Consider the following 25,690-nt stretch of genomic DNA (forward strand, 5'->3'; position numbering starts at 1 on the left):
AAGCCCTTGACTGTAATGTAAATTAAAATGTTATCTCAAGAACCAAAAAAAAAAGAAAAGGAGGAGGAAGGTTATTATATTCTTAGAATTATAATCTATGACCTATTTTGAATCTGTTAAAAACACAAAGCATTAAAGTTCTAATAAGAAAAAGAAGAAGCCATAATTTTTTATAGTTAAGATGTTACTCTACTATTGGGTCTGTATAGAAAATGCAGTTTCATATTCTTCCTGAGGGAAAAAAACTCTCCCAGATCACAGAATGAAAATGAATAGGGGATGCCGAGATTAACAAAGATTAAATGCTATCTAGTCCTCACTTGTGAATTTCAAGTGTCTGGAAAACAAACTTCTGCTTTATGGGTCACAAGATTATCTCCTCCCCTAGGATACAGAACAGGAAATACTAGGAAACCTGGGGAAATCACCTGAGCCCTTCCAGTTGAGGATATGTATCTGCTAGGTTGACAAGTCACAAGTTAGTCTTAGCCTGGGAAAAAGAGAAGGAAACTTGCCTATATTGATTGTTCACAGCATTCTTTACATGGTGCTATTTAACAGCATGTCATGTTATTTAATCCTTAGTTATTTTACTTTATGCTATTCAAGTGGATACTGAGATTCTGTAAAACTTGAGGTAAGGGGTGTGAGAGATGACATCAACAACCAAAGTGAGAAGAAAAAGCTAAGTCAATAGATTCTCCCCACTTATTAATACTTCCAGTGTTAAAAAGTTCGGTTCTGTATTAAAGATTTTTATAACTCTACAACATTTCTCTTTGGTTATCTTCCTTAATCCTGTTATCTTTAATTATAACTGCCACATAAATTATTTTAATGTTTTGGATCTAACTCCTGATTTTCAAGCTTGTAGGTCCAGGTGCTAATGGGTAAAATTTCACAGAATTCAATTCAACATGTTCAAGTTGGATCTATTTCTTCCTTTTTGCTCCCTATCAGTTGACAGTAGATTCCTATTATTCTGTCTCCATCCACCCTGGCAATTTTGTTAGATTTTGCAAGAAACTTATTACTAGTTACAGCAATGACTATTTCGAGTTTAGGTTGTGTATGTAGGCCAAATTTTTCTCCTGGACCAATCACTATTTTTTTAAAAAATAAGAACTAGGATCTTTATATAAGTACAATACCTGCAGATGGTCATTATCACCTAAGAAACAAGGGTTCCTCCCTATGTCTAAACAGCTCCTGACAGTCAATAAAGTCATTAATGTTTAAGCTTTATAATTTACATGTCTTATCTAATTTAAAATTTTGAATACTCAAACTTCTTGTAATATCTTGGGAGACGAAATCAAAATGTGAGTCAACAGCAAACAAAACAGAAAAAGCAACCAGATGAATGTAAAAATCACAAGCTTGTCCCAACCAGTGGTCTGCAGGAACAAAGTGCGAGTGTAAGTGGAAAAACAGATGCATGTATGGGGAAAATGGGAAATAGGTGGAGGTGGACAGATAATCACTAAGCAGCAGCAGCAACCCTTCAAAGAGTAGTTAAGAGAGGTTTCTCTGATTCAGGGGGGCAAAAGGTCAACCATTACCTCAACTTTACTAATGCTCAAAGTAAGTAAAGGCGGTTTTTTTTTTTTCTCACATCGTTTTCTTAATTTGGCAAACTGGAGTCCACTCGCCGTTATACCGTAGCTTTCAGGCCAGCAATCTGGGAAAAATTCGCTAGAACAGAGAATGTCGCACAATCCCAGGCACACGCATGCGCAATATCAGCAGCGCCCTAGGTCGCTCCAGACACTGCCCTGGGAGGAAGTGACGCACGGCTTGCAGGGCGGGGTGAGCTCTGCGCCGGAAGTGTCTTCTGGATAGTAAATAAGTCTCGAAAGGCAGAGAAGGCGCTGTCTCCATCTTGTTGGCATCTCCTTCTCTGGCGACGTTGTGAAGATGGGGGGAGTCCTGGGGCTCTGCTCTATGGCGAGCTGGGTAAGGTTTTTTGTGGTTTTTATTTTGCGGGCTTAGGGCGCTAGCATGAGAATGGGAAAAGAAAGCGAATCGTATACTCCTGGGTATGGCCTGGTGGGGACGTGATACTCCACCCAGCAGGGGCCTTCTGTCCCATTTTCTTCCTGTTTTCTCTGGTGACTCTGACTCAGCTTCGGGGCCTTGGGGATTGCGAAAGAGTGATTGTGATGCCGTGGGGGTGCGGTGGGAATGTGAGCCTGACTGGAACGAAAGAGATGAAGCAGAGAGCGGGCATCCCCGCCCCGCTCCCCCGTTCTGAATGCTGCGTACCATTCTTTCAGGTCCCTTCTGGCTGTTTCCTTTTGTAGCTGCATAGGCCATCTCTGCAACGGTCTTCAGCCCTTTCCTTCCGTGGGGCACCCCCTCTCTTCACCTTTTTTCCCTGCGACCTCAGGCTGCAGCCCTGCTTTCCCTGGAGGCCTATCGGCCTCATTGTTCTGATTGTGCAGATGCTGATTAAGAAGTGCCCTTTATTTGGGACAGCCTGACAGTATTATTAATGTTGAAAAATTGTTTCTTGAAATAAGAAGCCCTAGCTTTGCCTATAGGTGTTCACCTTTAATGGTATCGAGGATTTTTTTTTTTTTTTGGCTTTACTTCTCCAGCCATAATTTGAATACTTGGAAAAGCTGATTATTTCTCTGGTGTTAAATATCATGTGTCTTGACATACAGAATGTGTGTGTTATCTGAAATTCGAAGCTTAATTAGGTTTGTACTGTGTTTTGATAAGATACAGAGTTATTGGAGTGAAACCATTTTCATTATAGTGGCAAGATTTCTTGATTCAGGTGGCACAATTAAACTCCAATTTATTGAAGATAATCTCTCCTTCCAAAAAAAAAAAAAAACAGAAAAAACACAAGATAGTTAATAAAGATATTTGTATTTGGGTGATTGATTTAGGTTCAAATAATTTTCTGAAGACTTATTTATTTATTTATTTGAAAGGCAGAGTGATAGAGTAAGAGACCAAGAGGTATCTTCTCATCTTCTGGTTTATTCCCAAACGGCTGCAACAACCAGGTCTAGGTCAGGGTGAAGATAGGAGCCAGGAACTCCATACTGATCTCTACATGGGTGGCAGGGGCCCAGGTACTTAAGCCATCTTCTTTCTCAGGCTCATTAGCTTGAAGCTGGATCAGAAAGCAGAGCAGCCAGGATTCAAGCCAGCACTCTCCTATGGGTTGCTGACATCCCAGTGACAATTTACCTGGTTCTGCCTCAGTGCTGACTCCAGATCATATTTCTTTCATCTGTGAATTGTAAATTCTACTTTTAACAATTGCTTGTCTGACTTCCCACATGATACCATTTTGCATATGTATATATTAACCAATGTATTTTAATCAAATAATTTGTGGAGGTTATTACTCCAGCCAGGCCATTCTCTTGACTGTATTGTATTTCTTTTGTAATTAAGCCTGGAAACCTGATATATTTTATCTCAAAAAGCTTTAGAGAATATATGGACTGTTTTAGACAAAAGAGGCTTGAATATATAGACTGTTTTATACAAAAGAGGCAAATTTAGAGTAAAAAATAAAAAAGCACTAAGAATTCGTAACAGTTATTATGATTGTTTTCATTTTTTGGAACTTGTTTTGTAATTTAATTTGTATGTCAGAATTTGCCCAGTTATCAAGTGGATGTGCTGTATTTCTCAAAGATTGTAGAGATTAGGAAGAAGGGATGCATATCTTCTATTTGTTCTCATTCTCCAGTTATGAGCAGCCTTTTTTGTGTCAAGGACAATGATGGTTTAAAATTTATTTTTTAGTAGTTTTTTGGTTGTTTTGTATGTATGTTGTGTGTTTCAGTATTCATAGGGAGCATCATGGGCAAAAATTACATTCTTATATTTTTATAATTCAGGTCACCATTTTTCTTAACTAGAAAAATGTTCAAGACAAAATTGACACTTTTAATTGCTCTTCCTACTAAAATACTTTAGAAAGTTACTAACAACAAAGCTGTTTTTCCATCTTCTGATGCTTGATCTCTGACAGATAGAAAAGCTTGGTGGCCAAGGTTGCTGCTCATCATGCTTCTAGTTGCTTGACTGTTCTGAAAGTATTTCTGTTATAGCATGCACTTTGAGTCATCCTTTTTTCCCTTTTCTTCTTGTGCTCCTGTCTTAAGTGCAGATGGATACTAATGAAAGAGAATTTGCCTTCTGATGTACAAATCTATCTCTTCCACATTCTTATCCGCCATTATGTTCTTTCATTGATCTAGTGGTTTGGACAAATTAAAAGTCGTTCACATTTTCAGAAGTAGTATTCAGATCATTAAATTAGAGCAGGTAAGCCAGAGTTAAAAATAAACCAGGGGGATGGGCATTTGGCACAGTGCTCAAGAAGCAGCTTTGGACACCTGCATCCCAAATTGGAGTGCCTGGGTTTGAGTTCCAGGGCTGCACCAGATTCCAGCTTCTTGCTAATATATACTCTTAGAGGCAAAAGTCATGGCCTAACTACTTGGGCCCCTGACACCCATGTGGGAGATCCAGATCTAGTTCTGGGCTTTTAGTTTCCACCTGGCATAGCCTATTCTGTTGGGGGTGTTTGAAGAGTGAATCAGTGGATGTGGGGAGGGTCGGTCTGTTTTTCTCTGTAAGTAAAATGAAAAAGTACAAATAAAAAATTTGTAGACTTATTTGATAAAAATTTTCATTTATAAGATAATTGTAGAAAATTCCCAATGAGAGAAACAAGAGAAAAATTCTATGTAATGCCACTATGCAGAGGTTGTGGTGTTAATTTTTTTTATTCACTATTAAGATGCCCAGAATTAAACTGATAGACTGATCATAATCCTTGGCTGATGACAGTATCACTTTTAACTGATACGTAGTTATGTCTTGTTGATGAATGATTACTAAGAATATCATGGACATCTCTGGACCTCATACTTAGTGCTATAACTACATTACCAGCCATTTATAACTACTTATGTGTTTTTCCCTATCCCAATCTCTATATTGGTATTAGTGAATAGAGTTGATTTTTTAAAAATAAGTGGACCTTGAATATAGTAACCATCATTTCTTTTTCCAAGACATTTAATGTAGTTAAGAAATAGCTAGTAATTACTGAGTGTCTTTCTTGTGTCAGCCTCTGCTAGGTTTTCATTTTTGAATACAATAACTTGTTTTTGTAGAAATGATTCATAGTTATAGTGAAGCAGTGCATAATACAAAAAAAGAAAATGTCACCGGGGCCGGCCAGCGCTGTGGTATAGTAGGTAAAGCTGCTGCCTGAGGTGCCAATATCCCATATAGGTGCTGTTTTGGGTCCCAACTGCTCCATTTCTGATCCAGCTCCCTGATCATATGCCTGGGAAAGCAGTAGAGGATGGCCCATGTGCTTGAGTCCCTGCACCCACATGGGAGACCTGGAGGAAGCTCCTAGCTCCTGGCTTTGGACCAGACCAGCTCCAGCTGTTGCCGCCATTTCAGGAGTGAACCAGTGGTTGGAAGATCTCTTTTTCTGTCTCTCTCCCTTTCTCTGAAGCTTGGCCTTTCAGATAAAAAAAAAAATAAAGAAAAAAAGAAAATGCCACCAAAAAAATCCTAGCACCACTAACGTTTCTTCTGTCTCAGTGCATGTATATAAATGGATGGATGGATGAACAAAAATATTTTTAGAGTTAGTAGCATGCTAAACATAATCATTAACAGCATAAACAAGTAATTAAGCCTAATTTATCTTGATTTTAACAAAGGAAAAATTAAAGAAATTTCTGAATTTTTTTCAGAATGTAGTAAATGTAGTAAAATGTAGTAAACATTTCTTCATTGGGAGAGTTTGCTATAATGATACCCCTAAGAATGTGTATTTATTGCAGGTAGTTTTCAACTGGGCATGATTTTGCCTCCCAATGGATATTTGGCAGTGTCTGCATATATTTCTCATTGTCACAGTTTGGGTGAGGGCACCACTAGCATCTAGTGGGTAGCTGCCAGGATGCTATTAATCATTCTTTAATGTGCAGGATAGCCCCCAACAACAAAAAAGTATTCAATCCAAATGGTATAGTGCTGTGGTTTAGAAATCCTGTTTTAAGTTTAAAGATTAAGTTTAACTTGAAATTAAAGTAAATTTTTAAGGACATTTTAATTTTAGATCAACTGCTATGAAAGGTGGAAGAAGTTAATGTTCTCCCATACTCTTGCATCCAACCTCTAATTGTATAGGATGTTTTTAGTTCCTAGATTTTTTTAAAGATTTATTTATTTATTTGGAAAGCAAAGTTAAAGGGAGGGAGAGACAAAATTTTCCATCTGCTGGTCACCCTCCAAATGACTATACTAGCCAGGGCTGGGCCAGACCAAAGCCAGGAGCCAGGAGCTTCATCTGGGTCTCCCACATGGGTGCAGGGACCCAAGAAGTTGGGTCACCCTCCTCTGCTTTCCCATGCACATTAGCAGGCAGCTGGATTGAAAGTGGAGTAGCCAGGACTTGAACTGGCACCTATATGGGATGCTTGCATTGCAGGCAGTGGCTTAACCTGCTATGCCCCAGTGCTGGCTCCCATTTATCAAATTTTTTTGAAATCAAAATTCAGCATACACATGGTTCTATGTAACTTAAGGAAAACCATACTCCATTCCCTTTCTGCTCTTTGGGGGCAATGTTCCTTTAAGTATTTATATTTCTAAATAAAATTCATATAGTCTATTCTTGATTTTTTTTGTTTAATTTATTTGGTTTAAACGTTGTCTTTTTTTTTTTTTAAGATTTATTATTTATTTGAAAGGCAGATTTATAGAGAGGCAGAGGCTGAAAGAGAGAGAGAGAGAGAAAGGTTCACTCCCCAGATGGCTGCAACTGCTGGAGCTGTGCCAATCCGATGCCAGGAGCCAGGAGCTTCCTCCGGGTTTCCCACGTGGGTGCAAGGTCCCAAGAACTTGAGCCATCTTCCACTGCTTTCCCAGGCCATAACAGAGAGCTGGATCAGAAGTGGGGCAGCTGGGACCCGAACTGGCACCCATATGGGATGCTTGCACTGCCTTACCCGCTGCGCCACAGCACTGGCCCAACATTGTCTATTAACCAGAGAAGATGAAGATTTAGCATGTGTTGGTTGATCTCAACTGGCTCTCATCCCCCACACCCACACAAATCACACTCATGATTACCTCTTACCTTTGTATAAAACTTACAGGTTTGGTTAAATGACCATTATTGTTTTTATTGAAGTGAGTTTGTATTATTAAAAAAATTGTAAGCACTTAAGTATTATTTTCATTTTCAGTGATTTAAGAGAGAGAGAGAGAGAGAGCGAGCACTCCCTTCTTCTGGTTTACACCTCAAGTATCTACAACAGCCTGTGCTGGGCCTAGCTGAAGATGGGTGCCAGGAGTTAAATCTTGGTCTCGCATGTGAGTGGCAAGGAGTCAAGTATTTGAGCCATTACTTCTGCCACACAGCGTGTACGTTAGTGGGAATCTGGACTCAGAAACAGCTGAAACTGGAACCTAGGCACTCCTGTCTGGCATGCAAGCATCTTTAACTACTAAGCCAAATGTCTGCCTGTCTTTATTGCTTTTATTACTATGTAATACTCTTCACTCAGACCATATAATAAATGTATAGTGATTTTTTCCTGGCAAACACAATTTTTGTATTCATTGAAATTATTGCTTGCTTTGTTTACTACGTAATTTAATTCCAAACTTTTTTCCAACTGGGTACAGATCTCAGTACATTTATGCATGTGATGATTAATCTAACAGTGAAGGTTCTCTCTCACATAATCTTCAGACCTGCTCTAGTCTGTACTGGTACTCACTGTTTTTCTTTCTTCATTTTCTTTTTCTTTCTCTCTCTCTTTCTCTTTCATTTGGAAGAGTTACACAGACAGAGAAGGAGAGGCAGAAAGAGAGAGAGATATCTTCCATCTGCTGGTTCTCTCCCCAATTGGCTGCAACAGCCAGAGCTGTGCTAATCCGAAGCCAGGAGCTTCTTCTGGGTCTCCCATGTGGATGCAGGGGCCCAAGGACTTGGGCCATCTGCTGCTTTCCCAGGCCATAGCAGAGAGCTGGATTGGAAGTGGAGCAGCCAGGATACCAACTGGCGTCCATATGGGATGCCAGCACTGCAGGTGGCAGCTTTACCTGCTATGCCACAGCACCAGCCCCTGGTACTCACTGTTTGATCCAGGGTCTCACTTCAATCTCAGTTGAGCATATGTTTTGCCTCTGTGTTGGGCTGAGATAATTTTTTCCGTATTTCCTTCCCTTTTTTTTTAGTTTATGGTCATTTTTTGAAGTAGAGCTCCCTGAGGAAAGATTGTAGGGTATACACTTTGAATGGGCATAGAATTCTAGATTGGAAGTCATTTTCCATCAGGTTTTTAAGGAATTGTTCCTTTGCAAATTGATTTGCAGTGTTCCAGTATGGTTTTTGGGGATTTGAAGTCATTCTATAAAGCTTTTCAGTGTGATCTTTTCATCTTTTTTCTCCCACGCCCCCACCAGGTGATTACCTTTCTTGAATTTTCAATTATTTTCTTACCTGTGTTTTCTCTATTTTGTTTCTTTCTTGTGCTTCTTGGACTCAACCCTTAGGTTTCTCTTTTCCTATTTTTGATCTTATTGGCTGTTTTCCACTGAAAGAATTTTTCTTGTTCTGTATTCCATTTTAATTGTATCATGTTACTGAAATACTACCCTTTCTTTATAGTAGAAATATGAATTTTTTATGATTTTATTTCTCTTTATAGTTTATTTCCTTTAGATGCCCTCCCTATTATTTCTTTTTGTTCATGTTAGAGTTCCTGTTGGTGTCCAGTTGTCCTTGGCTGGCTGTTCATGTTTAGGATTTGGACACTGAAGAGTTTGGTAGGACTTGTCAATTTGACATTACAGTGACATAATCTAGCTATGCTATTTGTAGAAGCATATCCAGGGCTGTTGATGTATCCACAGCAAAGTCCTAATCTCCTGCCTGGAGAATATACCTGCATTCTGGCACCAAATGGGGACACATTCAGTCTGTAAAGTTTAATTTAATTTTTTTATAATATTATGCCCCTGCTTTCCACTCTACTTGGTATTATCTGTTAAGACCCCTCTGTTTTATTCTTTTCAGTTAACTAGAATAAGAAATAGAATGAAATCTTTGAATCTTAACTGCTCTTTGGAAAGACATTCAGCCAATCCTACTTATTTCCCTATCTACCTTGAGTGTCTTCTTAAAATTAGGTAATAGGAGTCTTCCAGCTTCACCCTTCATTCAGACTGCTTGAACTATTCTAGTTCTTGCCTTTCTACATAAAATTTTATTTTTATTTCTGTAAACTGTTGCTGGGATTGTAATTGGAATTAGGTGAATCTGTAGATCAATTTTGAAAAAAATTGACATTTTAAAAATATTGAGTCCTCGGCCAGTGCCGTGGATCACTTGGTTAATTTTCCGCCTGCGGCACCGGCATCCCATTTGGGCGCTGGGTTCTAGTCCCGGCTGCTCCTCTTCTGGTCCAGCTCTCTGCTGTGGCCCGGGAGGGCAGTAAAGGATGGCCCAAGTGCTTGGGCCTTGCACCCTCATGGGAGACCAGGAGGAAGCACCTGGCTCCTGGCTTTGGATCAGCGCAGCGCTGGCTGTGGCAGCGATTTGGGGGGTGAACCAACGGAAGGAAGACCTTTCTCTCTGTCTCTCTCACCGTCTATAACTCTACCTGTCAAAAAAAAAAAAAAAAAAAAAACACAACATTAAGTCCTGCAGTCCATAGATCCAGTGTGTCTTGATGGTTACTTAGGCCATTGAGTCAGTGTTTTGTACTTTTATGTATATTTCTTTTAATGTAATTATTGACCTTGTATCCTGTGGCCTTAGAAAACTTGGTGTTGTGCATTTTTTGTAAGTTCTTTGGACTTCGCGTGTGGACAGTTTCTGTTATGTGTCAGTTGTGCAGTTTTGTGTCTTCTCTTCCATTTTTTTTTTTTTTTTTTTTTTTTTTTTTTTTTTTTGACAGGCAGAGTGGACAGTGAGAGAGAGACAGAGAGAAAGGTCTTCCTTTGCTGTTGGTTCACCCTCCAATGGCCACCACGGCCGGCGCACTGCTGCCAGCGCACCACGCTGATCCGATGGCAGGAGCCAGGTGCTTCTCCTGGTCTCCCATGGGGTGCAGGGCCCAAGCACTTGGGCCATCCTCCACTGCACTCCCTGGCCACAGCAGAGAGCTGGCCTGGAAGAGGGGCAACCGGGACAGAACCCGGCGCCCCGACCGGGACTAGAACCCGGTGTGCCGGCGCTGCAAAGTGGAGGATTAGCCTATTGAGCCACGGCTCCTGCCGCAATTGGTGTTTCTTATTTCTTGCCTGATTCATTGTATTTGCTAGGATCCTAAGTGTAAAACTGAATACAAATAGCAAGAACAAATATCCTTGCTTTGTTTCAGATCTTAGGGGGAAATCATTCAGACTTAAGTATGGAAAAAAAGCTGTAAATAATTTGTAAATATCCTTTATCACTTCCATTTACCAGCAGAGATGTTCTCTTCCTTGTTTGCTGAAATCTTTGATCATAAATGGTATGGAATTTTTTTCAAATGATTTTTCTACATATATTGAGATAACCATAGGGGTTTTTCTTTTCTCTGTTATTATGGTATTGTAATGAATTTAATTTTCTGAAATTGATACATGCTTTCCCAGACTTAACTCCACTTCATCATAGTTTTTTATAGGTTAAGTATACCTAATTTGAAATACTCAGAACCCAAAGTGTTTTAGATCTTGAAATTTTTTAGGTTTGGGGGTATTTGCATAGATTCTACAGGTTAGGTATCCCTAATTGGAAAATACAAAACTTGAAATGCTCCAAAATCTCAGAACATTTTGGATTTTTGGATTAGGGATGCTCAACCTGTCCATTTTATATTGCTGTTTTTGACTTACTGAATTTTGTTGGGAATTCTTATGTTTATAAGATACTTATAAGATACTTTACAAGATACTTTTAAAAGTTTATGTTTAAAAAGAAGTTTATGTAAAATGGAATTAAAAAGTAAGCTTATTTTGGAGCAAAAAGATTATGAAAGCTATTGTTTTTTCATAACACACATTTTTCCAAGATCTTTCTGTGGACTCATGTGCCTGAATTACCATGAGTGACTTGGTGAAGTTTTCATCATCTTTATTTGGCTAGGGCTTCATAGAGCTGCTTGGATCTGTGAATTTATATCTTTCATTAAATTTAGCAGAAATCTTGGCAGTTAATTCCTCAAAATAACCTCTTTTTTTTTTCTTCCTCAAGGCTACAGTGTCACTTACTAAGCTGCTTGAAGTTATGTCACAATACTCTGATTCTTTATTTTTCATTTTGCTTGTTTTCATTTTGGATCATGTCTGTTGCTACGTTCAGATTTGTTCACTTTCTGCCGATTTACTAGTGTATATTTTTTTCTGTTTGATATGGGTCTTATAAATTATATTTCCTTACGATGCTGTAGATACACGATGCCTCCTTAAATATGTGGAATATAGCACTGAAACAGATGGTCCACCTTTCTGAAGTCTGGCAGTGTGTTTAGTCTCTCCCCACGTTGTGGTCAACCTTAAGGAGAATACTTGGTATTTTGCTTTTCTGATATATTTATTGTTAAATGCCCTGTACCAATACTTACCTTCCTGGACAGAAAGATATCCTAATTCCTGTGATGTATTTTACTCATTAGTGTGGCATTCATTAGAGAAAGTAGTTGACCTACACTGTTCACTTATTCTTTGTAGCTTGACTACAGTTGGAGTTTTCATTATTATCACCCCCAAGTCAGAAGAGATAGGATATCAACTCACTTTTTATTCCTCTGCTGACATCGTCAGAATTCTGTAGATTTACCTTTATTGTATCTGGGAGCAAGGGGACAGGATTTGGAGGTGGGCTTAGCAGCTGTGCTATTCATAAATACACCACATTTTTAGTTAAACTTTGCTTTTTTTTTTCTCCTTCCCTTGTTGTTTTAACTTTATTTTGCTTGGTATAGAGGCAAGAGCTTTTACTGTTTATCTTTCTTCCAACTTTGCTCAGAATTACTGTTTTTTAGTTTATACATAACATATATGAACCAAATATTTTTGGCTGTTAATTATTTTCAGTCTGTTTTTTTTTTCTTTTTTGAAGTAGAATGTAGATTTTGTTGTATCATTTTATACTGTACTGATTTTTTAATACTGTTTTTCCCAGATACCATGTTTGTGTGGTAGTGCACCATGTTTGCTGTGCCGATGCTGTCCTAGTGGAAACAACTCCACTGTAACTAGATTGATCTATGCACTTTTCTTGCTAGTTGGAGTGTGTGTGGCTTGTGTAATGTTAATACCAGGAATGGAAGAACAACTGAATAAGGTTAGTCTTTCTTCTTATTTATTGAATAAGTGGGGTGTATGTGTGTGTATTAAACTAATGTTTAGGTATTAAAGAGAGAATAATGTAAAAAGATGGTATGTAATCCCAGTATTAATAGCTCAATCTTTTATGAAAGACAAAGGAAACATAAATCTTGTTAACTTTTAAAAACTTATAGAAAATGTGGTAATTCAAGAAAAGAAGTAATTCTAACTCAGCAAATGGCTTAATCTTAGTAGTTCTCAAATGGAAAAAGATATTTTACAAATGAGTAGAATTTTTTATGTAGAGATTGGAAACTAGGAAGCACTAAGAATATGAAAAAGCTTTTTAAACAGAGCATCTGTGTTTTAGGAAGATTAATTTAATAGTTAAGAAAGAATAGAATCAGGCAGTTAAATATAGAGGCTATTGCAGTAGTATAATCAAAAAAGTATAAAGGACTTGAAATAGGTTTTTCTGGATATAGAATTGACTGAGTCTGGTTTTTAAAAATTGGCAGTAATGGAATCATAAATAAAAGGCAGGTTTTGATTCTTGAAAACTGGAAGGAAAGTATTGTTGAAACAAAAAGAAAAATTTGAGAGTTTTGTTTTTGTTTGTTTGGTTTCTTCCCCCAGGGAATCAGGTTGTGAAAAAAATTAGGGAAAATAAATTTCTAACATGTTGACTTGGAAGTATGGCTTCATATACTTGTATTATGTCTTAGTTCATGCTGCTGTAACAAGAATATTATAGATTGAGTAATTTAAACAACAAAAATTTACTTCTCATAATTCTGAAGCCTAGATGTCTGAGGTCAGGATGCCAGCATGGTCAAGTTCTGGTTAGGGTCCTCTTCCTGGCTTACAGATGGCCATCTTTTCTTGTCTCCTCACATGGCAGAAAGAGAGAAAAAGCAGCAAGCTTTCTCCCCTCTCTTCTAGTAGGAACTCTGTCCTCATGATCTAATTAACTCCTAAAGGCCCCACTTCCTAATACCATCACATTGTGGGTCAGGTTACATATAAATTTTTGAGTTGATACAAACAAAATCATAAAAGTACTCCAACAGGAAATAGAAAACATAGGTAACTCAAAGAGAAATCAGAGCTAATAATGGTCTTGGGGAGTGAGTGAAAGTTTGAAACAGTAGAAGTTTATACTGAAGGCCATTCAGAGTACACAGTGCTAGAACTTTGCCAAAGCCTCTCCGTTAATGAGAGTTGGTAGAGAAAGGGAAACCTGAAGGATTATTGAGAAACAAAGAATCAAGAGAACATACAGTCTTCAGGAAAAAGAGTTTTAAGAATAATGGTGTAGTGTCTGTTTAAAAAATAAATAAAGAACTTTGTGAGAGTTAATTAGCCTATGGATTTGACAACTAGTATCCTATAAAAATAGTTTCTTTAAAGTGCTGGGGCTGGAAGGAATGGAAAAAAATAATTATGTCTCATACATATGAATAGCACATAAGTTTTGAGCAGTATTCCTACTTATTTCACACACAAAAAATCTGTTTTGCATTCTGAATACAGTGTGACTTTCTGAAATGGTCACTAGTTCTTTACAGGATTCTGACTCAAAATACAGAAGTACTACCAGCTCATATGCCATTTAGCCAAGTGCATTTAAAATTGAAAATAGCACTTGTAGAATAGGGGTCAAAACCCAAAATATATTTAAGTAGCATTGACTTTTAAAAGCCATTATTATTTTCTGTGGTGCTTAGAAACCGACTTATTCTAGGATCCTTTAAACTAACTTTCTCTTTTTAGACATGCAGTTTAGTTTAGCACAAAAGAGTGTAAGATTTAAAAATTTAGAATGAATCTTTAGCCCAGAGTAAACATATAGTTCAGAAGGACATTGTTAGTTTATTATTTGCTTATGGAAATTTAACTCTTCATTTTATTGTTAAAATTTACCAGACTTGCCTTGATTGTGTATTCATTATACACTGTAATGTACACTTCATTTTTCAAATGTTAAATAAAACTTTAAACTTTTTGCATAAGATTTTTCAGTTTTATTTAATGAAAAAACATGGATCATATGCTCCTTCTTTGTTTCTCTAGATTCCTGGATTTTGTGAGAATGAGAAAGGTGTTGTCCCTTGTAATATTCTGGTTGGCTATAAAGCTGTATACCGTTTGTGCTTTGGATTGGCTATGTTCTATCTTCTCCTTTCTTTACTAATGATCAAAGTGAAGAGCAGCAGTGATCCTAGAGCTGCAGTACACAATGGGTGAGTTTTTGGGTAAATTTCAATATAGAAGTCTGAATAGACACTTAGTAATTTTGAGTCTGCCCCCCAAAATTTTAAGGTCTAATAAATTTTTTTTGTCCGTGAATGACAAGGTAAGATCATTTCTTTCTCTACCAAAGAATGTCAGACTCGATATTAAATAATAGTTTAGATAATTTGTTAGCATAACCTCTGGTTCATGTTGCTTTATATTTTCATACTAAATAGAGGATCTGTACATCTGTAACTATTAAAAGAAGAGCTGTTTCTGTATCTCCTTTTAGCTTTTTGTGAATGAGTTCCACTACATAGAACTCTGTTTCTTAGACTTACAGTGCAGCCAAAGTAGAAAACTTTAACAGTAAAAAGGGTATTGATTTTTAAAAAATGATTAATTGCTTTGGAGAACCCATAGTGAAACTTCTGAGCTCATTTATCAATTTCCCTTAACAGAGTGATACAGTTGGTACTCTACTTGAATGCTGGGGATTTTATTTTTTATTTTACCTGTTTTTATTCCCCCCACCCCCCGACTAGTTAAATTTTTAAAAAGTATCTGCTGTTGCTTATCTAATTACATGTGCCACCAAAGACAGGAGGAACAAGCTAATGGACTATAACTAGTAATGGGAAAATTTGATGTGACAGGTAGATTTTAATTTTGTCTCCTTAACTATTGGTTGTTTTACATTATTAAACATTTGAATTGAGGCATTTTTCATGTGTTTATTAAAACTATTCCTTTGTATACTGCACCTTATATTTTGACATACTACCCCACTTATTATAATCTCATTTTATCATAATGAATTAGTGAACTAAGTAAAGATTTCAACAGTTTGTGCACTCACATAGAAACACAAAGTATAAAGTACTGTTTGAGTAGTAGTTTTGCTGGTAAATCACATAGTACAACACATTAAGGATGGAGATCCTACTTGGGGAGTAAGTGTACAGTGACTCCTGTTGTTGACTTAACAATTGACACTCTTATTTATGACGTCAGTAATCTCCCGAGGCTCTTGTGATGAGCTGCCAAGGCTATGGAAGCCTCTTGAGTTTTCCAACTCCGATCTTATTTAGACAAGGCCATAGTCAAAGTGGAAGTTCTCTCCTCCCTTTAGAGAAAGGTACCTCCTTCTTTGACAGGCTGTTCTTTCTGCTGGGATCTCACTCACAGAGATCTTTCATGTAGGTTGTTGTTTTTTTTTTTTTTTTTTTTTTTTTTTTTTCTTTTCTTTTTTTTTTGGCCACAGTGTCTTGGCTTTCCATGCCTGAGATACTCTCATGGGCTTTTTAGTCAGATATGAATGCCTTAAGGGCTGATTCTGAGGCCAGAGTGCTGTTTAGGACTTCTGCCATTCTATGAGTTGCTGTGTATCCCGCTTCCCATATGGGATCGATTTCTCCTTTTTAATTCTATCAGTTATTACTAGCAGACACTAGTCTTGTTTATGTGATCCCTTTGACACTTAATCCTATTGTTATGATTAATTATGAACTGAAACTGATCCCTTTGAGTAGTGAGATGGCATTGGTACATGCCACCTTGATGGGATTGAATTGGAATCTTCGGGCACATTTCTAACTCTACCATTAGGGGTAAATCTGAGTGAGCATGTGCCAAACTGTACATCTCCTCCCTCTCTTATTCCCACTCTTATATTTAACAGAGATCACTTTTCAGTTAAATTTAAATGCCTAAGTATAATTGTGTGTTAATTAAAGAGTTAAACCAATGGTATTAAGTAGAATAAAAAAAAATACTAAAAGGAATAAAATAGTAAGTTGTTCCTCGACACTCTTTAAAGATTTCATATATGAAATTATTTGTTGAAGTTACATTTATTCATTTAAAAATTATATTTTTGTTTTAGATTCTGGTTCTTTAAATTTGCTGCGGCGATTGCAATTATTATTGGGGCATTCTTTATTCCAGAAGGAACTTTTACAACTGGTAAGACATCTTTGTTTTTGTTTTTTAAATTATTTGATGTTGATGGTTTATAAAACAACTGACATAATTGTTGCCTGGGACCATGAACCTGCTTGTTTCTTTCCTAATTTTACTTGCCTTTTTTTTCCTTTTCTTTCTTTTTTTTTTTTTTTTTTACGTTTTATTTCAGAATAAAATTTTTGAATTCACAAATCAGAATTTTTGGGATGCTTACAGAGTTCTCCCATACTCCTCATCCCATTTCTCCTATTAACATAATATTAGTATCTTTGTCTCAATGAACCATATCTAGCTTCCCCTGTATTTTTCAATCAAAACTCCTTTTATCCTTCTCATCTCTCCTAGCCTGTAGTAATCAATACTGTGTTCAGATTGAGTTGAGGCATATATAAAGTTGTGTTTTTGTGTGTGTGTGTCCTGAGGTTGTAAAAAGAAAAATGAGTAACGAAAACTAAACCAGTCTTTGATTTGTATGTATGCTTTTTTCCTTTCAGTGTGGTTTTATGTAGGCATGGCAGGTGCCTTTTGCTTCATTCTTATACAATTAGTCTTACTTATTGATTTTGCACATTCATGGAATGAATCGTGGGTTGAAAAAATGGAAGAAGGGAATTCAAGATGTTGGTATGCAGGTAAGCTTCTGTCTCACAAAATATCTTCAAGATAGTTGAGTTCTGAACAGATATGTACCATCTAGGGAAGTTACTTAAAATTTTTATGGTCTGTCTTCTGTAATGAGGAGATTATAGTTGAGCAGCATCATACCACATTTGTATCAGCAACTTACTACACTGAGAGATCTGTTGATAGATTAACTTGGAATATACCAAGAATTAGGAAAGAATTCAAAAGAACCCAAATAGCTTAACTAAATGTTAATCTAATACAAGGGTTTTTATCTGTTTTGTTTTCGCTGTATGTGTCCTAGGACATTTTAGGCATTCAAAAATAGCTGTTGGATAGGATTCCCCCAACAGCAAGGCAAATCTATTTAAGTACTTCTATGTTGAACATAAATTAGCACAAAGACTAAAAACCATGTGTGTATGTTGAAGTTTACATAGAAGTGACTTAGGTTATCTTATTAAATAATAATTACTTTTGTATAACATTTTTAAGGTTTTAATTGATTAGGAAAAGCATTATTTTGAGGGTCTAACATTAACAATGAAAATGATTTAGTTTCTTAATGCCTTTATTTACAACTAAATGATTATTTTTTCTAACACTAAGAAATAATTCTAGTTATTTTTATTTAAAAAATGACTGACGTGTAGATGGTTTGTAAGCTATATAATACAGATAATACTACTAATTAAAAGTCTATTACTAACTTAACTGTTCTTGAAAATAGTGAGCTATGTGAAAAAACTAGAATCCTTAAACAGTCATGTTCAGAATTTTCTTTCCTGCTTGTATAGCTTGCCTAACACTGATAATGCTGGTTACTTAAAATATATTTTTGATAAAATGACTTTTAAAACAAGTCCCGTGTCTAATTCCTAATAATTGTAACATCTACTTTTTCCATTGTATTTCTTTTACAGCCTTATTATCAGCAACAGCTCTGAATTACCTGCTGTCTTTAGTTGCTGTCGTCTTGTTCTTTGTGTACTATACTCATCCAGCCGGTTGTTCAGAAAATAAGGCGTTTATCAGTGTCAACATGCTCCTGTGTATTGGTGCTTCTGTAATGTCTATACTGCCAAAAATCCAGGTATGCCGTTCATCATATTAGTTTTTCTGAAACTTATGCCTTTCTAAATTTTCATAAATCTTGAATGGTGTCAATATTTATCTGTGTTGCTTAATATTTTTCTTTTGTAGGAGTCACAACCAAGATCTGGTTTATTACAGTCTTCAGTAATTACAGTCTACACAATGTATTTGACATGGTCTGCTATGACCAATGAACCAGGTTTGTTTTGTTTGTATTTGTTTTTAATGAGTTCTGCAGTATTTTTATTCAAAGATGATCATTTTGTGAGATTAAGCTACTTAAAAGTAGCCTGCTGTAGGAATTAAATAGTATAGCATTTTCATCTTCGAAGTATTAATATCTTTTTCCACTTCATTTCTTCCTTCACTAACAGTTGTCTGAATGCTTTAGGAAGTTACATGAAAATTTCAAAAACTGTATCTAATTTTCATAGTGCATAAGATAGTTGTGTAAAGAAATAAAAGCTCAAACAATTATTTGCATGTTTTAAACAATTTTTTTCACATTATTATTTTTTCTTCTGACTGCTGGTAATTGAATATAATTTGACCTTTCTTTTTCCATGTTTATTTATTTAGTTTTTTATTTTTTTGCCAGGCAGAGTTAGATAGTGAGAGAGACAGAGAGAGAGAGTTAGAGATAGTGAGAGAGAGACAGAGAGAAAGGTCTTCCTTCCGTTGGTTCACCCCCAAATGGCTGCTATGACCGGAGCTATGCTGATCTGAAGCCAGGAGCTAGGTACTTCTTCCCAGTCTCCCATGCAGGTGCAGGGACCCAAGCACTTGGGCCATCCTCCACTGCCCTCCCAGGCCACAGCAGAGAGCTGGACTGGAAGAGGAGCAACCGGGACTAGTACCTGGTGCCCCATCCGGGATTAGAACCCTGGGGTGCCGGTGCCATAGGCAGAGGATTAGCCAAGTGAGCCACGGCGCTGGCCTTCCATGTTTATTTGAAAGGCAAATAGAAATCTTCAATCCATGTCTCCCACATGGGTGGCAGTCACTCAAGTACATGATTCATCATCTGCCTCCTCAGGTGTGCATTAGCAGGAGGCTGGAATCTAAGGTGGAGCCAGGACTCGCACCTAGGCACTCTGAATGATATGGGATGTGAGCTTTCCAAATGGTGTTTTAATCCCTGGGCCAGATACCACCCCTGATAAATAAGCTTTGTTATAAATCTCTTTTTAGGCCAGTTTTGTTGCATTCTATAAATAGAGAAACAAATACATTTTATTTGGGAGGAGAGAAGGTAGTAAGTGTTTTTAGAAAAGGACGAAAATGATCTCTTTAAGAAAAATAATTATAAACTGTCTTACCTGCATCTCATTTCAGTGAGTTTACAAGCACTATAGGTGCTTTAATCATTTAATGGAGAAAGATAGGAGTTTCTATTTTTAGTATATTAAATGAAAGAATCTTTATTTTTTTCCAAATAACTGATTTAAAAAATAATTATTAATAAATTATTTTAGAGATTAGTCTTACCCATTTTCACTAATAAGATGGAGTTTGACAGATCTGGCTTTGAAAAAGGAAAAAATACGTATTTCAGACACATTGCTGAATATTTAACTAATGTTGCTTCTAGGCTTAGAAAAGAACAAAGAACATTAGGTCCAGGGCAGGCATTTGGCTTAGAAGTTGCCTAACTTGTGCAAAGTACTCATATTGGAGTACTTTGAATTTAAGTCCCAGCTTCACTTCCAATTCCAGCTTCCTGCTAATAAGCACCCTGGGAGGCAGCAGGTGATGGCGTAAGTACTTGGGCCCCTGTCACCTGCATTAGGTTGCAGGCTTTCTGCCTTCCACCACCAGGCCAGTCCTAGCTATTACAGGCATCTGGGAGTGAAGCAGCAGATGGAAGATTATTCTCTGTCTCCCTGCCTTTCAAATAAATGAAAATAGATAAATTTTTAAAATACATACAAAAAAATAAGCATTACGTCCTGAGGCCTTGCTTGGTAATTTCCACAAATGGTTTTATATGTTTTTTTTTTTTTAATATTTTTGGAACATTGAACTTTGACAAATTTAATATAAAGGCAGTTATTGACTCCTCATAATATGTGATAGAAAAACTAGTGGCCGGCGCCGCGGCTCAATAGGCTAATCCTCTGCCTGCGGCGCCAGCACACCAGGTTCTAGTCCCGGTCGGGGCGCTGGATTCTGTCCTGGTTGCTCCTCTTTCAGTCCAGCTCTCTGCTGTAGCCCGGTAGTGCAGTGGAGGATGGCCCAAGTGCTTGGGTCCTGCACCCCATGGGAGACCAGGAGAAGCACCTGGCTCCCGGCTTCGGATCAGCGCGGTGCACCGGCCGCAGTGGCCATTGAGGGGTGAACCAACAGAAAAGGAAAACCTTTCTCTCTGTCTCTGTCTCACCGTCCACTCTGCCTGTCAAAAAAAAAAAAGAAAAAAAGAAAAAGGAAAAAGAAAAGAAAAACTAGTACATTAGAACCATCTGCATTTTATTTCTAACTTCATGGAATTTTACTGACTTTAGGGAGGTCATCTGAATTTTGGATTTTTCTGAGGAGTTAAAATGTCATGTATCTTTCAGCTCTAAGATGGAGTTGAAAATAGAATGATTGACCTTTGCATGGACTTCTATAAAAGTACCCAGCAGTATAAAGTTCAAAAAGAATAACAACAAAAATATCATAAAGATATCATTAATAAATACAAGTTGCCTTCAAGCATTTTGTACATTTCCCAGCAAAACTCTGAATTTTCAAGGATACCAAGAATTAAATTAAACAGCTCTAATTATGCCCTAAAATATTAAATTTATTATATTATTCTGACATTTTAATTTCACCTTAATTTATGTTACAGAAACAAATTGCAACCCAAGTCTTTTAAGCATAATTGGCTTCAATACAACAAGCAGCATCCCAAAGGATGGGCAGTCTGTCCAGTGGTGGCATGCTCAAGGAATTGTAGGATTAATCCTCTTTTTATTGTGTGTGTTTTACTCAAGGTAAAAAAATATATATAAAGCTGTGATTTTTTTTTTAAACAACTCCATGTGTTCATTTAGAAATCATTTCTTTAAAAATACATTTTCTCTCTTCCTGAACTCTTTCATGTAGCATTCGTACTTCGAACAATAGTCAGGTTAATAAACTGACACTCACGAGTGATGAATCAACATTAATAGAAGATGGTGGAGCCAGAAGTGATGGATCACTGGAGGATGGTGATGATGTTCACCGAGCCGTGGATAATGAAAGAGATGGTGTCACTTACAGCTACTCCTTCTTTCACTTCATGCTTTTCCTGGCTTCACTTTATATCATGATGACACTTACCAACTGGTACAGGTACTTACATTTGACAGAAACTTTGGACATGGGAATTTCTGATGGCTTTTACATGGTTCTTTCATAGAACATGATGTGCTGTGAAATACTTTTACACTTTAATGTATTTCAAAATTTACAGCTAAATATTTACACAGTGAAACCAGTGTGAAAAATGCACTTAATTTCCTTGATTTAGTAATAGAAACATTGAAATGGCTCTAGATGTTGAAGTCATGAGAATTTTTTTGACAGAAATTCATGTTTATAGTTGACCTAACACAACATTTTACTTTTTTAGTACTGTAAACCTGTTCTCAACATAGACAGCAAAAGATAGCTTTTTCTTGTCTTTTGTTTGAACTTTATTAAATGTTGAAAATTTTTAAATTGAGTTTGACTGTATTAAGTAGATGGATCCTTAGAATTCAATAATTGATGCTCTTTTTATCATTTCAGAACTAATCTCTTCTGGTAAGAGGAAGACAATTTTTTAAAAATTGATTTTGTTTAAGTAATTATTGAATGATTTGCTGTAAAACTTAATTTGAACTATATGCTTTGGGCAGTTCTTTTTTTAAAGATTGATTTATTTGAAAAGCAGTGTTAGAGAGAGAGAGGGAGGAGGGTGAGTGAGCAAGCTTGCATTGGCAGGTTCACTCCCTAAATTGCCACAGTAGTCAGGGATAGGCCAGATCGACACCAGAAGCTTTATCTGGGTCTGCCACTTAGGTGCAGGGGCCCAAGGACTTGGGACAACCTCTGCTGCTTTCCCAGGCAGTAGAAGGGAGCTGGATTGGAAGTGGGATCTTGGACTCCAACCAGCCCCCAAATGGGATGCCGGCATTGCAGGTAGCAGCTTAACCTATTACAATATTAGGCCCCAAGATTTATTTTGTTTATTTAAAAGGCACAGTTACTGAAAGAGAGAGACAGCTCACTAGCAAGGAGCTGGATCCGAAGTAGAACAGCCTGGACTTGAACTGGCACCCATATGGGATGACAGCATTGCAGGTGGAAGCTTTATCTGCTATGCCACAATATTGGCTCCACCCTTAAACTAAGATGACTTTCAGTAGCCTCAAAAAATGAAGAAAAAAATTACTCTTCACTGCATTTTTTATGAGCAGCTTTTATTGGTATTTATTATTAAAATATATATTATAAAAAAATCCCTACGTTGCAGCATATTAAGCTGTAAGAATCCAATAGTTCACAATAATTCAGAGATTTTGGCTGTCAGATAATGGTAAATGTTAAAATTTTAGATAAAAAGATTTTTTTTCAGTAATGCAAACAACAGCTAAATTTGGGATACATTTATTTTCTAGTCTCTTAAATCTGAGAGGGCAGGGATAATAGAGGTAATGTGGATCCCCATGTATACTTTGAACTGTCTTTTATGTAATAGTAACATGTTATCCAGAGGTCATATTCCATTTCTATCTAATAAAAATGCCAGAAATACATATAGTGCTTCAGAGCAAGGTGCAAAAGAATTATTTCAGAGGCCCATGTATTTTACTCCATTAAAGGAAATTCTTGAATTTTACCTTTACACTAGCTATTATATCAGTATGGAAAGCAAGACAGATTAGAGGCAGCAACTATATTTTGGTATCACAAATAACCTACAAAGAATACTCTGTATTAATGAAACTTACTAACTTGATGGCTGATAATCTAACCCTTGTCCCCTAACCTTTTCTTATTTTCCACATTTTAGGTATGAGCCGTCTCGTGAGATGAAAAGTCAGTGGACAGCTGTCTGGGTGAAAATCTCTTCCAGTTGGATTGGCATCGTGTTATATGTTTGGACACTGGTGGCACCACTTGTTCTTACAAATCGTGATTTTGACTGAATGGGACTTATGGCATGCAGGTCCCACTTCGATCTGTGCTTATTTGAAATTAATTAACAGTATTCCCAACTTTTCTAAAAGGTGTGTGTGTTTGTGGGTGTGTATGTGTGTGTGCACGCATGTGCTTCCCATGTAACTTCCCCAAGTGTTGTTCTAGCATGAATTAAATTTTACTGCTTGCCATTTTATTTATTATTTTCTTGCCAAGTACATTGTGAGTATGGTAGTAAGTTAGAAAAGTGGACATCAAGTAGGTTTATTTAATCTCTGCTTTGTACCTGTGAAACTAGGGTAAAAGCAAAAAAACTGTCAGTTTGATTTTACAGTTGTGTTAGACCTTAAACTTTTAGAAAATATAAATGTTTGGCTGCCTTTTGAAATACAAGGGATCTTCAAAGCATTTATGGAAAATATGTATTATGAAAACATGGATGGATTTCAGAATTTTTATGTACCAAAATAAACCTATCTTTAATTTCTTTTTCCATGAACTTTTTGAGGTATCCTGCATTTGGTGTGTTGCCTCATAGAAGATGGCAAAGAGTATAGCTATTTAAGTACCAGTTGTCTAAAAAATCTTGTCAGATTTTTCCTTTGAAATGAAGGTGAGGAACTTAAATAGAAAGGGAATGTTTGATGGAAAACACTGTAGGTTATGGACAGAGGTTGAAGCATAGAGCCTTCAAAGAAAGATCATTGGTGCTTGGGTACTAAATTAAATACCCAGTGAGACTGTAATCTGAGTAGAGATGGCCTTCACTAAAAAATTGTTTTGGTCCTTATAAACCTGTACAAAAGTATGTGCTCGACACATATGCTAGAAATTTTGAAAGATTTAGATGAGGATTTTGTACAGGATAATCATGGATTTAGAAGGAAGTTGTTGAAAATTATTTTGAAAGTTGGGTTTGTTAGGGCAAGAAGAAACTGCAAATGCGAAGCTTTAGTGTAAGCACTTAGGTAAAATCTAGTCCAGTGCTCTCATTTTAAAGATGAAGAAGCTAAAGTACAGGCTTAAATAGCTGATTTAGTGGCAAAGCTAGGGAATTCCAAGCCTTCTCAAAATAGCTAGCATTCTCTGACATTGAAAAATAGTTTGTGTTCAAAATACATTCGAATTGATGATTTTAAACCTTGTTAGAGGTGCATAATTAAGTGATATGGATTGCTGGTGTCCATGATGCCTTTTACTCATCGAAGTCAGGAGAATGACAGAAAGTTGTAGAATAAAACTCCAGTTAATAGATTACATAATTCAAAAGGCTTGCTTTTGTTTTTCCTGCCATGAAACTGAAATATATAGATTATTATACTCTTTTGACCTGAAAAATCAAGTAGTATGACAGATAGAAAATCTTAGTTGTTTTATGTGTTATTAGTGTATAATGAAGCTTTTAAAATCTACATTTGCTTCTTTAAAAATATATAACAACTCAACTTAATTCCCCAGCCTTATTCTGTATATTGATATTGTATTCCACAATTTTGAATGGCTGTGTTCTATCTCTAAATAAATGAATTCAGAGAACGTGTATATTGTCTTAATTATTCAGCCACTCAAATTTAAGTGGCTGTAATACTCAATCCTACTTTTTTCTTGTATAAGAAAGAACCTGACACTAAAGGGTAACTGCCCATTTCTGTCTTGATAATTGAATTGTTTTGAAGGTGATTTTTATTTGGTTGCCTGTAAATGACCCCTGAACTTGGATATCAAAGGTAAAGTGGTATTGTCCCACTGGAGAGCCTTCAGTACATGGAACTAGTTGGTTTGGAGAGTATATTTAATTCCTTCAGTAGCTATTCTACACCTGATATATCCTTGAGCCATTTTTTCTGATTGCCAACTAATGCTTCTTTTCTTTCACTGAAATTTAAGATAGTATAAAAGTTCTTCCTTAAGGGGGAAAAAAAAAGTAGGCATGTAGTCCTAGTGCTAGAATACTTCTTCAAACTTCAGTGTATTTTATTAAGTATTTGGAAATGGCCTGAGTTTTTCCAGTATTATAGGCACTACCTGTAAGACTCTTGGGGGTTTATCAAAGTTAAATAAAATTTAAGTGTTCACACCTGTACATGAGTGTTCATAGCAGCTTTATTTGCAACAGCCAGAACTGAAAACAACTGAGTTATCCTTTAGTGCGTGACTGGTTAAATACTGCTGAATAACTAACATCCTATGATGCTGGTTCAAGTCCTCGATGTTCCACTTTGATCCAGCTCCCTGCTAATGTGCCTGGGAAAGCAGAAGGGTGGCCCAACTGCTTGCAACCATG

At 36.7% G+C, this 25,690-nt stretch overlaps 1 protein-coding gene across 2 annotated transcripts; it reads left to right on the plus strand.

The window, feature by feature from the left end:
* The first annotated feature begins 1,789 nt into the window (after positions 1 to 1,789).
* Positions 1,790 to 24,946, plus strand: SERINC1 (serine incorporator 1). 2 transcript variants are annotated; one of them, XM_017345341.3, is made up of 11 exons: positions 1,795 to 1,956; positions 11,454 to 11,574; positions 12,188 to 12,349; positions 14,407 to 14,576; positions 16,454 to 16,533; positions 17,028 to 17,165; positions 18,081 to 18,250; positions 18,361 to 18,451; positions 21,086 to 21,230; positions 21,343 to 21,573; positions 23,279 to 24,946. In XM_017345341.3, exons 3-11 carry the CDS (start codon positions 12,314 to 12,316, stop codon positions 23,412 to 23,414), a joined length of 1,197 nt encoding a protein of 398 aa, XP_017200830.1. In that variant the 5' UTR covers positions 1,795 to 1,956; positions 11,454 to 11,574; positions 12,188 to 12,313; the 3' UTR covers positions 23,415 to 24,946. The 2 variants fall into 2 exon arrangements, with proteins under 2 accessions (XP_002714841.1, XP_017200830.1); XM_002714795.5 differs by lacking the exon at positions 11,454 to 11,574 and having other exon boundaries at positions 1,790 to 1,956.
* The last annotated feature ends 744 nt before the right edge of the window (positions 24,947 to 25,690 follow it).

The sequence above is a fragment of the Oryctolagus cuniculus genome, chromosome 5, assembly GCF_964237555.1.
Source record: "Oryctolagus cuniculus chromosome 5, mOryCun1.1, whole genome shotgun sequence".
In the NCBI taxonomy this organism is placed as follows: domain Eukaryota; kingdom Metazoa; phylum Chordata; class Mammalia; order Lagomorpha; family Leporidae; genus Oryctolagus; species Oryctolagus cuniculus.

Excerpts from the sequence above, each read along its gene's own strand:
- SERINC1 (XM_002714795.5), top strand. The coding sequence starts at position 1,918 with ATGGGGGGAGTCCTGGGGCTCTGCTCTATGGCGAGCTGG. Across the intron at positions 16,534-17,027 it reads AGAAGGAACTTTTACAACTG|TGTGGTTTTATGTAGGCATG; the intron begins GTAAGACATCTT and ends TTTTCCTTTCAG. Across the intron at positions 18,251-18,360 it reads CTATACTGCCAAAAATCCAG|GAGTCACAACCAAGATCTGG; the intron begins GTATGCCGTTCA and ends TTTCTTTTGTAG.